The sequence below is a fragment of the Acinonyx jubatus genome, chromosome B3 (genome assembly GCF_027475565.1).
Source record: "Acinonyx jubatus isolate Ajub_Pintada_27869175 chromosome B3, VMU_Ajub_asm_v1.0, whole genome shotgun sequence".
Classification (NCBI taxonomy): domain Eukaryota; kingdom Metazoa; phylum Chordata; class Mammalia; order Carnivora; family Felidae; genus Acinonyx; species Acinonyx jubatus.
The window spans coordinates 84,319,174-84,333,769 of record NC_069386.1 but is presented as its reverse complement, the minus strand read 5'-3'; the positions used below and the strand labels follow the sequence as shown (position 1 = coordinate 84,333,769).

General features: G+C 38.5%; 1 protein-coding gene across 9 annotated transcripts in view; it reads left to right on the top strand.

Annotated features, from left to right (window-relative positions):
- Window positions 1–14,596, top strand: part of SLC25A21 (solute carrier family 25 member 21) — a 485,208-nt gene that overhangs the window by 418,281 nt on the left and 52,331 nt on the right. For 8 of the 9 annotated variants that reach the window (XR_008299377.1, XM_053224377.1, XM_053224384.1 and 5 more), the window contains 3 exons: window positions 3,053–3,119; window positions 9,998–10,057; window positions 13,853–13,960. Coding sequence is in view for 8 of the 9 variants with exons in the window: in XM_053224377.1 (XP_053080352.1) it covers window positions 3,053–3,119; window positions 9,998–10,057; window positions 13,853–13,960 (235 nt within the window). In the remaining variant the exon portion in view is untranslated. The remainder of the gene's footprint in view (window positions 1–3,052; window positions 3,120–9,997; window positions 10,058–13,852; window positions 13,961–14,596) is intronic. The other variant, XM_053224378.1, reaches the window with a different exon arrangement.

Here is a 14,596-nt window from a genome sequence, read left to right as displayed (position 1 = left end):
AGGAGTACTTCCTTGTATTAAGCTCCTACTGGGCCAATAATTTGTCTTTTCTTGCTTCCACCTGTTGGTCCTAGTTCTACCACCTGGAAACAAACAGAAAAGTCCAATCTCATTCCTGCATGCTCACCTTTTAAGAGATCATCACGTTCATTATGTTTCTTTCTCCCTATGATTGTTCTTCTCCAGGCTGAGCAAGTGTTCTTCCTATAACTGTTCTCTGTTCTATGGGTTTTCAAGTACCTCTGTTATTAACAGGAACACTCAGTTATGGAAGCATTACTTACTTAAAAGTTCTTAATTTTTCCCCCAAACCAGGTATAATCTTCCAGATATGGAAAACTCAGCACAGAAAGAACAGAACTAATGTCTTTCATTAGAAATATAGAACTTCTGCTCAAGAAAATCACATTTACCTTCTGGGAAGACCAAAGCTATGCTTAGTCACTCTCATGCTGAAAATTATGTGATAATTAATTTCTAATGAAATTTAAATGATAAAGAATGGTTAAATTTTAGAAGTGAATTTCAGGCATCAGTAGTTGAAATTGGAATGGAAAGGAGGTAGGAGTATGAATTTCCATGGTTCTTCAAATCACGTGTCTGCTTTATTTCCTATTCATAAATCTAACACTATCCATTAAGTCAAAAACAGAGGTTAGACAGGGCACCTGGGCAACTCAGTCAGTTGAGCATCTGACTCTTAATTTTGGCTCAGGTCATGATATGGTTTGTGGGTTTGAGCCCAGCTTTGGGCTCTGTGCTGGAGGCATGGAACCTGCTTAGGATTCTCTCTCACACTCTCTCTCTGCCCCTCTCCTACTCATGCTCTCTCTCTCTTTCTCTCTAAAACAAATAAATAAACATTTTTTTAAAAAACAGAGGGTAGAGTAAGCCCATATCAGGGGATCATTTGATTCCTTTCTTCCTCTTTATGAAATCCATATGCTTAACAAACATTTGTGTCCTGGTTACATATACACATCACTCTGGGGGTAAGCACACTAATGCACACTCAGCCCTCAAGGAGCTATCAATTAGAAGCTGTAAAACAAGCCCTTTGCTTTCCTAATTGAAGTATGCTCTGTAAGCCAGTGAATCAAGGAAGAGCAAGAGTTCACCACATTAGTTTGGGTGGCAAAGTGGATTAGGCTAAATAATTTCTTAACTTTCTTATTCCAGAAGCACAGCTAGAAGCAGAACCCAATGTAAGAATGTTGGAGTGAGGGATGCCTGGGTGGTTCAGTTGGTTAAGTGTCAGACTCTTGTTTTTGCTTTCAGGTCATGATCTCACGGTTTTGGGTATTTGAGCCCCAAGTGGGGCTCTACACTGGCAGCACAGAGCCTGCTTGGGATTCTCTCTCTCTCCCTCTCTCTCTGCCCCTCCCCCACTTGCGCTGTCTCTGTGTCTCTCAAAGAAACTTAAAAAAAAAAAAAAGAGGGTCTTCTGGGTGGCTCAGTAGGTTAAGCGTCCAACTGTGGCTCAGGTCATGATCTTGCAGTTTGTGAGTTCGAGCCCCGCGTCGGGCTCTGTGCTGACAGCTCGGAGCCTGGAGCCTGCTTCGGATTCTGTGTCTCACTTTCTCTCTGCCCCTCCCCTGCTCACACTCTGTCTCTCTCTGTCTCAAAAATAAATAAAACATTTTAAAAAAATGAAAAAAAAGAGAGAGAGAGAAAGTTGCAGTGAAGCTTGAAGGGTCAGAGAAGCTCCAGATCCATGTTAAATGGACATCCTAAAATGCACACACTTGAGTCCTGCCCTTTTCTATACTCATATATGGGTTCATCAAGAAGACTGATTATCAGGGCACCTGGGCGGCTCAGTCAGTTAAGCCTCCAACTTCACCTCAGGTCATGATTTTGTGGGTTCAAGTCCCACCTCTGGCTCTGCCCTGACAGCCTGGAACCTGGAGCCTGCTTCAGATTCTGTGTCTCCCTCTCTCTCTGCCCCTCCGCTGCTCATTCTCTCTCTCTCTCTCTCTCTCTCTCTCAAAAATGAGTAAACATTAAAAGATATTTTTTAAAAAAGAAATAAAACTGATTATCTCAGAAAAGAATGAGGAATATTCTATTTATGTATTTCAGGTTTAAAGTGAGTAAATGGCAGGGGTACCTGGCTGGCTCAGTCGGTAGGGCACCTGATTCTTGATCCTAGGGTCATGAGTTCAAGCCCCATGTTGGGAGGGAAGCCTACTTAAAAAGAAAACAGAAAACAGAAAAAAAAAAAAGAAATGAGTGTATGGCATATATAATTTTTTCCAGGCAGACAAAATTGAAAATTTTGGATCTTAAAATCTAATATGAAATAAGTGGTGACATTTTATGAACCTTATATTAAGCATATGGCACTCGTTCTTGGTTTTGTTTTTTTGTTTGTTTCTAAAAACATTTGAATATATGACAAGTCCCTCAACATTGGCAACAACAGCGTCATCTCGGGTACTGTTAAGACTGCATGTCAGCAAGCAAGTTTGACATTTCTTCTGTCAGCAACATATGTCCCTGACCTTCTATCTCCATCAAGGAAGTTAAAAAATTATGACTAACTCAAGACAAGGCTGGGAGCCCAGATTCCATGGCCATAGAGCTTGTTAGTTCCTTTGTGTTAGTAAAGCTAAAATTAAGGATTTGTGTCCCTTGGTAGCTCAGGAATTTCTGGTCTAGTGGGCTCAGGTCTCAGGTATAACTCTAACCTCATTTGGTAAAAAGGGAGAAAATGCACAACTGTTGACAGCTACCTACCATACAATTGAGGGAAAAAATTCAAGATTGCTTACAGTGAGTAAGGTCAAGTGCTGTAAGGTACAACTCATTGTTGTGTTTAGCAATGCACCTAGGGATTCCAGTCTCAGTATCATTTATTCTTCTGAATTTCATAGTGCTAAAAAATTTAGAATTCATAATCTCTGCACTTTAGAATTAAAACAAGAGAGGACTTCATGATTGGTGTCCTACATTGAATAATTGGGAATACTTTAGTTGTTTTGTCCATAAACAAAGGCAGAATTACCTGTTGCCTGGTTCCTTTACATAAAATCTTTTATTTCTCCAATAGGCTGTTCGGTTTTTACAAGGGAATTCTGCCACCCATCTTGGCTGAAACACCAAAAAGAGCAGTGAAGGTAAGCTCTGTATACCTTTCCACCAAGGGAAAATAGACTGCAGTAACACCTTCAGCCCTAAAAGATCCCACAACAAACTATGGGTCATTAACGTGAACTGAACATAAGATGGTAAAAATTTTAATGTGGAAATTATAACATAACTTTTATTATAATTAGGCGTGGTCACTCTCTCAAATATTGGTTTGTGGATTTTTTTTTCAGGTAAAGGCACTCCCTTCTGATGAGGAAATTATACAAAAATTACAGTGGTAAATGAAATTCATGTAATTGAACCACAGCGGCCACAAAATAGCTTGGACATTTTTTCAAAGCAATTCATAAATTTTCCTTGGGAACAATAATTATTAGAGAGAGATGGAGAGGAGGGAAGAGTGGTAGAAAAACCTTTTTCCCTAAACCAGTTCCATTTTATGAACAGAGCAAACTAATAGAGTGTATTTCTTTGTACATGATTCTCGTATAACACATTTATTTGGCATGCTAACTTCATTTCCTCCCCGCCTCCCAACCCCAGTCTCCTCTGTTAAAATTCTCTATTCTGGTTTTTACAAAATTATTACTTCCACTACGCCGATTTCCATTCTTTAACCACATAACTATGGAGGTTTATGTACTACTTACTGGTTCAGTGTCTGGATGGGAACATGGAGATCTGGCAGGACCCCCAGGGTAGAAAGAACTAAATCTGATCAGTCTTTGATATATGTTCTCTCGGATAGAATTCCTGATCACAGTGACTCTGGCTGGCAGTGCCCCCTCTCCCAGACCAGTGACATCACCAAATACGGCTTTGTCTTTCCATAAGAAGGATAACATACACTTAGACCGAAAGACTTCCTTTCCAACTAATGACATAAAGCTTTTTTCACATACATCATTCAATATGTATTCCCAATATTCCTGAAAGGTAACAAGGGACAGTTTATATACTTTTACTCAGTAACTTAAGAGGGTAAGTTAACATTTAGGAGAAAATAACAGATATGCAGACACCAAACTTTTACATTATGTCAAAATAGTAATTTAATAGGGTTTAATTCGAGTCTAGAATTTAGAAAACAAAGCTTTAAAACATACTTCTCTATAAATGTATCCCCTTTGTTGCCGTACTTTTTGTGATCTTATATTATTACTTCAACACAAATTTCATTATAAGGATCTGAATCACAGTAAAGAATCTGGAAGAAGTTCACCAAAGTACAGAAGAGGGCTGACTTGAATTATGAAATGGCTTCACTTGATAAAAGATTGCCCAAGTAAACAAACAGAGCGGAGTTCCTTTCAAAAGGAAAGTCACTTTGTCTCCATGGAATAATATATTCATTTGTTCAGTGTTTTACAGTATAAATGAAGTAAATTATACTTAAATTTTTTCCTGGAATATTTTTCCTTAAGATTGTATATTGGAGACAAATTTAATTTAAATTTGAAGAGGATTAAAGTTTATCAGTGTTGAACAGTCTTTTATGTAAGAAAAAAAAAAGTTGAGCTTTACAAAACTGAGTTAGTCTCTACTTAAAAAAAAAAAAAAAAAGCAATGCTCCTTGCCAGAACAATGGTTAACAGATGAACTTTTGGGCAACTGGATATGGTATATGTGTCCCAGACATCTTGTTTCAAGTCAATTTTACCTTAAAATTATTGAGACATATGGTAAGTGCATTGGCTTTTTAAGTATAACTTGGAGTTAAGTGTATCTTTGCCAGATGGATAGCACTAGTTTTTCAATACGATTCATGAAAACATTTGTTTTATAGATATTTATCTTAGAATTTGTGAGAAAAGTGATCATCTGATTGTAATGATTTCATACATCATAAACTGCTTCATTGTATATCATCAAAGTTCACTTCAGAAAAAATATTCAGAGACCATATATATGTATATATATAAATATACCCACACACGCATGCACACATACATATGTATATGTACATATGGTCTGTGAATATATATGTATGTGAGTATTCCTTGGTACTGAAACTTCAATTACAATCATTATTATAATCAGAAATAATGTTAAGTTTTCTGTACTTTATTCTTTGAAATGAGATTCATCATTAAAATAAGAAGACTCATCGATGCTAAATAAATCAAACTTCCCCCTTTCACAAATTAAAACAGAATTAGTATTGCAGTTAGCAGAAGGAAATAAAGACCTCGGAAAGATACCACCTGGTCCCTCGGACATGGGAAGCACCACATTCCAGGTTCCAGGGTCTGGTCTTGAGATTCACAAGTCTAGAAACACCGTTTTTCCATGAACAGACTCTCAAGGATTGCCTAATACTAACCAGACTCATGAAAGAATATAAATTGTGAAGGCTGTTCACCACGATCCCTACACCTGCCATGGTGTCTACACATACTGGAAACTCAGTCAATGTTAGATGCACAAATGAAACATATATAGACAGAAACAAAAAGTGTATTGATTTATAACAGGAGACATTCCTGTCCTATTCCCCAAAATTCCCATGTCTACTATTCAGTCTCTGGAATACCAAGACTTCCATTTCCAGCCAAGATAGAGTAACAGAAACCAGATTTTACTCTCCTGAAACAGCAACAATAAAAATGAACAAAATATATGAAACCACAATTTTCAAGACACTGGACATCAGACAAGGAAGGACAGAGACACAGGAAACAAACGAGATGAGCTCTGTGGTTTGCCCCAACTTACCTCCTTGAGAGGTTTGCCAGACCTAGGTCATGCAGGGGAGATGTAAGGAGAGCCCAGTGTACTCCCTGGGATGAGACGCGGCTGACGGGCTGGAGAGGGCAAAGCAGCTAGAGTTCACAGGACAGAGTACCAGAAAAAGAGAGAGCTCCTATGATCTGCAGAGGGACCCTGTAGATACTCAGGTGAGAACCGATGAGTACATGCATGTAAGAAAACTAGCAAGGCTTGGGAAAGATGTGTACAGAGCATTAGGGGGAACAGTGCTTGGCAAGCACATAGGGCTGGGAATGGTACCTGTTTCCACCAGCCAAACTGAAGGGCCTCCAAATGCACAGGGCATTAAGAGGAGTACTCAGAAGGGGTTTGCCTCAATAGCGGGGAATAATCAGCCCTAGTCTGAGCACTGCTTAGGTAGTTAAAAGAAAGATCCAAGTGGATCAGACTGTTTGCATGTAATTGAACTGCATCCCTGAACAGAATACCTGGGAGGTCAGGTTAGTCATCAGACTGCTTAGTGAGCATGAGATAAAGCAAAGGGAAAAGTGCTGGAGGGCTGTGTCACCCAGGCAAATGGTACCAACCTCCCCTGCCAAACCACAACCTGACACTTCTCCGTAGACTGTATGGCTTGTGCCCCTCTCCCTAGGTGAGACTATCAACTCCTAGATTCCAGTACATAGGTTATATATGACATAATTCATTTGGATTCCAGATTTTATATTCAGAATTCCCAAAAACTTGATTGGATATGAATGTTTTCAAAACTCTTTATTCACACCTCAGTATGACTTTGGGGAGGTAACTTTATTACATGTTGACCCCCCTAATTGTATCCTTAGAGAGTAACCTCATATCTCACATGATAGGGTACTTTTATCACATCTATGCATTGATCAGTGTTGTGAATGAGAAATTACCGAGAAGTATCATGAAAGCCATAAAGCAGTAGTGTTGTATAGAGAGGAATTAAAATAATAGCTAATCTCCTAGTTCCTAAGAATACAGTTCTGGCATAATATCTTCTAATCTTTGAACATGGGAGACATTCAGTAAATATTTGTTGAATGAATGAATGTTTTTTTTAGTAAATATCGGTTTCAGACTGTAGTAATGACATTTACATAATTTTACTATTACTGAAACTTTGTCTTAAAAGATTTTAGCTTTTCCTTCCTTAAGATTCTGTATTATTTATTTGAAGCACTATCTGCTTATTAGAATATATGATAATATATTGTTCATTACTTTTGAATTCAGTACATTAACAATTCATCACTATGATCTATGGGGCTTCTTTATTCTCTGGAACCAGAATCATTTCATCCTAGCATTCACTGAAAGTTTCCAGAAAAGTCTGATGAGCACCAATAAGCTAATTAATAGTAGTTTGGTTTTTAAAAACAATTTTAGAGATGGGGAAATGAAGAGCCTAAAATTGCCCCAAAACATAGACTTGGGATTCCCTGTGAGAATTGCTACAGTGACAGGCCAAGTCCATGTCCCCAGGCTTCTCCCTTGAGATCCCAATATGGTCCTTAATCCTTCGTAATTACAGAAAATTGGAAAGAAAGAAAGAAAGAAAGAAAGAAAGAAAGAAAGAAAGAAAGAAAGAAAGAAAGAAAGAAAGAAGAAAGAAAGAGAAAGAGGCAGGAAGGAAGGAAGGAAGGAAGGAAGGAAGGAAGGAAGGAAGGCAGGAAGGAAGGAAGGAAGGAAGGAAGACAAAAATCAAAACCGCCTCCTCACAGCGGAAGGGAACCAGGTAGTGAGGCCTCTTGTGAGGTCCATCCATCCCAGAACTTCCTTGAACCCAATGTTCAGTGTTTTCAAATGTGGGCCATGACACATGAGTCCTAAAATCAACTTAGTGGGTTACTAGATTTAATGGGTCATGACCAGAATTTTTTTTCATGAAACAGAATAGAAACATAGTGCATTACACATAGTGAAGGGGTAAATATTGTTTTATAGCAATACTTTGTTTCAGTTAATGTAAGTGTATACTGCATTCGTGCATGCACGTGCATGTGCGTGTGTGTGTGTGTGTGTGTGTGTGTGTGTGTGTGTGTGCGTGTATGTGTGTTAGTGTTACATAAATACTTTTTACCTAGATTGTGGTCAGAAAAGTTTGAAATCTTCTGCATTGAGGGACTGTGAGCTTCTAGGGTCAGGGAAGGCAAGACCTCAACAGCAAGAAAACTCAAGGGCAGAGAATCCCAAACTGTCAACAATCACGGCTCAGCAATGAGTGAGCACGTATTGTGGTTGAGAGTATACACAGGCTTTGCAGTTATGGAGGGGAGTGTCAGTCCTTCCACTCACTAGCTGCAGGACATGTATCTACAAAATGAGAATCATAGTTTTACTATACCCTGTTGCCTGATGGGTTTGTATGGGTTCGATGCAGTAGCACATGCAAAGGCCTTAGCATGTTTTCTGGACCACAGCTGGCTATCATAGGTGATACAAATAACTAAGGATACTAAGGATCTGTGGCTTCTTTATTAGTCAAAGTAAAGAAAGAGAATAAAAACTAGGATATTCTGAAAGTCCTCTTCATGTCAGGCATGTCATAAAACCTTACTTAAATTCTGTTATTTTATTTTTTTTTAATTTTATTTATTTATTTTGAAAGAGAGAGAGAGAGAGAGAGAGAGAGACAGAGAGAGAGAGAACAAGTGGGGGAGGGGCAAACAGCAGGAGAGACAGAATCCCAAGCAGGCTCTGAACTCACAAACCGCGAGATCATGACCTGAGTCAAGATCAAGAGTCAGATGCTTAACCAACTGCACCACCCAGGAGCCGCTTAAATTCTATTATTTAAGGAATACTCTAGAAGGTAAGTTTTGTGTTCTCCAAGGCTAGAAAGGTCAGGTGACTTGCCCATGCTTTCACAGCTAAGTAGCATAGGCAGGTTTCAGTCCCAGGACTGCTCCCCTCAAACCCCAGCAAGGTGACTATCAAAGAATAGTGATGATAATGACCATTAAAAAATGAAGGAAAAAACTTATCTTTAAAGCCTAAGACAATAACTTTTCCTTCCAAAAGTCTACATCCATAGTTGAGCTATAGAAGCATGACACAAAAGTCATTCCTGAGTCTTTAAAAGGATCAAAATCTATCCAGTGATAAAATGATTTTAGGTCTACCCAACGACTCATGGAGCCATGTCTACATGGAACTACCTCCTTCTGACAACAGAGTATTATTTCACCCCCAATTCCACTTTTTTTCCTTCCCCCATTTTATTGGATTATAAAGTATAGAGTAGAAGACACTTGAGACCATGCCATTTCTGGGGTCTTAAAAATCAGACCCTAACAGGACCTAAGATTGTGCCCTATCAGTGATATAGGCAGCTACCTAAAAGAGCACCCAGGAGCAAAACATCATGATCAAGCAGAGTCGTTGCCCAAAATGCAGAGTATAGAAAGAGAGGAGAGAAATGTATTGGGGAACATTGTATGAAGTCTGATTAGATTTGCCTCCATAGAAATTTATTTGCAGAGAAAATTCTATTACATGTTACCTAATGAAGGAATATACAAAATCTTCATCATCATCAAATTTTAAAGGAAGGAATAAACAGCGCTCTTTCTTTATTCACGTTGAAGACAGTCTTGCTTTAATTCAGGATGGACAAGCTGACCTCGTTAGGTCTTTCTCTGTTTTACCATGCTGTCTTCGTCATCAGTGAGTGTTTAAACATTCCATGAAACAAGAGAGATACACAGCAATATAAATTCAAGTTAAAGATGAGAAGTGGATGTCTTTTACAAGTGGGCTAGAAAATTGGGCATTCACTGGGAAAGCAGTTCAGAGAGAAAACATAGGAGACCAGAGATTTCAGGTCTCTATGCCTATAATTTTGAATCACTGCCATAAAAAAGAAGTCTATTGATGTCTGGGGAAACTGAAAATGGTCATGGTAAATGGAAGCTGTATGCTTCATTTACTGCTATAAAGGATTCCATCAGCTCTTCTGTAGGTTATTATAGTTGCATTTGAAAATGCCAATGGTAAAGTAAGATTCAATAGTAACTACCCGAGACCAGATTAAAAACTATGTTCGATGGTTTATCATTTTCTAAAATGCTGGTTAATATAATGATTGACTAAAGAAATTTGAGTCAATTAAAGGGTTTGTTGCAGGAAATTGTTATAAATCTCTGGGTTTGGTTTTATTTCACAGTTTTTCACCTTCGAGCAGTACAAGAAATTGCTAGGATATGTGTCACTGTCACCAGCATTGGTAAGTGAGAGTATTTATTATACTTAAGTGTGTGAGTTATTTCATAAAGGAAAATCTGGAAACAAAAACCCTTTTGATTCCCCAAGCCCAGCTACTAAAATATGAATTCGAGTTATTCAATGTTCAGCTACTTGTTGAAAGCCATCTTCCTAATAACTCACAATTTGGCTATTTTATAGTTCCCGGTGATGAATTTATGACAACAATGATATGTGTGGAAGGACTCATATGAGATATGGTCAAGAATATAAAATAAAGAGTACATTTGTCAAAGATTCTGTTAAAGCCAAAACATGCATATGTTTACCTACATACTGAACGTATCTATTTGTGCAAAAGTCAGTATGCCTAAAACATTTCCTAACAGGTCACTTTTCCAGCTTTTGCTCAAGCTGTAGTAAATAAATATAGGACTTCAAGTCACCCTGTAGTCAGATGCAGAAGGGCCTTTTGTAGTTGAGAACAGTGATGTTACAATGACACATCTCAGTTGGGGTGCCTGGGTGGCTCAGTCGATTAAGCCTCCGACTCTGTTTCAACTCAGGTCATGATCTCGTGGTTCGTGGGATCAAGTCCCAAGTTGGGCTGTGCTGACAGCATGGAGCCTGCTTGGGATTCTCTCTCTGCCCAACCCACCCCCACTCTCTCTTTCTCTCTCAAAATAAATAAATAAACTTAAAAAAAACAGTGACACATCTCAGCTATTACAAGAAAATCATTTGGTGATTTGAACATTTCTCCATGCCACTCCTCTCCTTCTTGGTGACTTTGCTGCTTTTCACAAGACAGATTATATTGACCAAATGGGTTTTACAAGTATGTGTGCAACAAGAGCCCAAGAGAGAGAAAATGCACTATTTTTTTCTCCCACCAAATCTGGAAAACAAAGCAAAACAACATATGCATTGGTCCTCTAACTGACAGTGTACCTTCCAGCCCCTGGAAAAGTCCCCCAGTTTATCTTCTCAAATGTACCTCAAAACTCAACCAGAGAGGCAGTGTTCTGAGCTTCAACTTTTCAGTTACTTAACTTGTAAAGGTTCACTTCAGAATATTTACTCTGCCAAATAAACTGTCCAAGAAGAAGCATCTGTTATTTTTAAAACCATACATGCCTCTTTTCTAGGAAGGATCCTGTTAGGAGACTTCTTGTCCAGCCTCCTGCCTAGACAAGTTGGCTGTGAAGTAACCTTGAATGGAGGAAGTGGCAGAATGAGTCCTAATATTAGCTAAGATTTTTTTTAATGCCTTGCTGTCGTCTCTTAATGTCACGCTGAACTTCGAAAACATCTTGGTAAAGAGAGGATTAAAAACTTCCTAGCAAAAGACAATAAAGTGTGGTCTCCAGAGGGCCAGCTGGCTGTTCCAGTGTCGAGCACTGGTACCATGTGAGGGACGGCAGTTCTCTCCACTCTTGAGAATTAAAACAGAAAAGCATTTGGCCGCTCGAGCTACTATAACTGAATGCATGCAAACTGTAGGCAGTTTTTCTCTTTTCTTGAACTCATTTATTCCAGCTTCTTTTTGATATAGCTAGACACTTAAACAGCCCTTAAATGTCCCCTAGTTCTCTCACATGAAAAGCCTAAGGGGCTGGGAACCCAACTATTACCACTGGTCTCTGGAATAATCTAAGTAACATGATCTGCTGATAGCTGATCAATTCTTTTGACAAGGGACTGCTGAACACTAGTCCTGACAGCAAGTGTAGCTGAGTTTTATAGAAGAGCAAAAAAGTGAATTACTTGCAAGGTTGCATATAGTAAGTAATAAAAACCTGAACATCTGGATTTTAGCTTTCCTAGTCAGAAGAGTTTGGGACTAGTATTTGTGTGTGTGTGTGTGTGTGTGTGTGTGTGTGTGTGTGTGTCACACACACACACGTTTTGGCTTCCATGATGAAAATCTGAGATAAATAAATAAAATATTTGGTCTGTTACCCTATACAAATATGTTTAAAACCGTAATGAAGGGGCATGAAAGGAAAACATTAATTATTCCCTCTCTCCTTGAATCTGTATGCTATCCCATTCTTCCTCTTCATTTTCATGTGCAACAGGAACAATGGCTTTTGTATAGCACTTTACAAAGGGCTTCACACATTGTTTTGATCCTCGTAATTCCCTTATGAGTTAGGGAGATTAGATAGCATTGTCCCCATTTTACAGATGAGAAAACCATGGCTTATGAAAGGTTCGGTGAATTAGACACAGAGCTGCTGCTAGCACATGTTACCTTTGTGTGAGTTGTGAAAAGGCACCCTTTCTCCTGACTGATACCTCTCCAGAGGTCCAGCTTGGCAAGTGGGATGCAGGCTGGATTTCAGATGCGCGCGCGCGCACACACACACACACACACACACACACCCCTTTTTCTGTGCACAAACTACTGTACATGGCAGCTGTGGTCATACATCCAATCAGTGGCACGACCAGGACCTAAACTCAGACCTCCTGGCTCTGGATGCTCCCTGGTTCTATCTTGCCTTTTCTTCCAAGGTTATGAAATATTCCTGTCTCTTTTCTCTTTTGGTCTCCTATTTGAAGAAATTAGAAACCCCTGGTAAGAGTTATGTGTTCTTTGCTCTTCATTGGCTTTTTTCTTCTTTTGGTTGTATATACTATCACCTCTTCTGGAATTAGAGCTTCAGCGCTAAAGGATTTTTTTTTCAGCATCTGTTTTGGAGATTTGAGGCTTTATTTCATTTTGTTTTTCTCGAGTGTGTGTGTGTGTGTGTGTGTGTGTGTGTGTGTGTGTGTGTTAATTGTTCTGGTTAACTTTTAAAAAAATTTTTTAAACATTTTATTTTTGAGAGAGACAAAACATGAGCGGGGGAGGGGCAGACAGAGAGGGAGACACAGAATCCGAAGCAGGCTCCAGGCTCTGAGCTGTCAGCACAGAGCCAGTTGCAGGCCTCGAACTCAGAGTTGTGAGATCATGACCTGAGCTGAAGTCGGATGTTCAATGGACTGAGCCACCCAGGTGCCCCTGTTCTGGTTATTTTCGATACAGATTTTCTGAAAAACCCTTAAGCATTTTACTTTGAGGAAAATTCTAGAAAGTTGTTCTTTTTTAATTTCTTGCAGAAATTCTTAATTGAGAGCAAGTAAGAACCTGACATCATCCTTTGATGTTCTAGATTTTAGCTGAGCCTTCAGAACAACCTAGCCATTTCTGATCTCAACTTTTATTCCTCAGCTTCTATGGCTGGAACAATAGGGCGGTTGTCTGTTTTTTTAAATAGGGAAAGGATGAATAAAAATTTTTTGTTAATTATCTAGAATAGTGACTCTAACAACAGGGCTATACATTTAAATGTTTTCAGCTGCAGTGTTTGGTCACCTGAAACTCAGCTTTTTATAAACATTTTATTTTTGATTCTGCTCCTTGAATTTTTTTAGATGCTCAATAAGGATTTAAGTTAGCTGTTTTAAAAATGAAGCACTCCTTTTACAGGCCAAACTCTCTTTTAATTGTTACATGTGCAGATGTTTTAGTATCCACCTTAAATCACTAAAACAACCTTTCTTTTCATTAAGGAAAAAGTCGTTGTTGATGGGGCTTTGACATTTTATTTTGAATTGTTAGGATGTGGTTTGTGGCTTCTGTAATTTCTTCTTCATGAATTGTCAGCATCTAATCAAGAACTAAAGCTGTTTAGTAATGGTATATGGTGCATTTATGTAAGTTTCTTCATTCTCAACATAACATTCAGCTGCAGAGTGTAACGAGTAGGATGTTTAACCTAGTACACATAACTTGTTTTAAAATATTGATTGATTTCATTTTTTATAGACATTTGCCATTGCTGGATTAGGATCTGGACTAACAGAAGCTATCGTGGTTAACCCTTTTGAGGTAGTAAAGGTTGGCTTGCAAGCGAATCGGAACAAATTTACAGAGGTAATCACTTAATGTTTTCCTATTGGTGAGGGAACATAAAAAATTGTTTTATATATAGTGGGTGTATATGTATATATATATAATTATGAGCCCAGCTCTTACTCACTTGTTAAAGCTGTAGCAAATTATTGTTAAGGAAGTAGCGTAAGAAAAAGTCAAATTTCTTCCACAAGGAAAGTGTTAACAAAAATATACTAAAGTCTGATGGGCAAACACATGTTTACCTGTTTTTATTTTAGATTTGTAATGTAATCTATAGTGACTTATTTGGAAATGTTTTCCCTACTTTTGGCAAAACTTCTATTTCATATTATACTGGAAAAGATTGAAGCAAACATCACTGAGGTGAGAATATTGTGCCTTTTAAAAAAAATTATGAAGTCATTTTTTAAAATTACCTCACTCCTTTCTCCACTCCACCCACCTCCTTCCCCCAAAGATTCTGATGATCTGTCAAGCTTGTCTTTTGGTTTAATTGGAATGAGCAAGTTACTAAACCTGTATAGACGTCACCCCTTGGACAATGATGGGTCCTGACATTTAATCACTGGTACATGATGTTCCATGAAGACAGCTTCCCTTGGTGTATGCTGCCTTCACTTCCTCCCAGTTGCCTAATAATTCCCTTAAAACCCC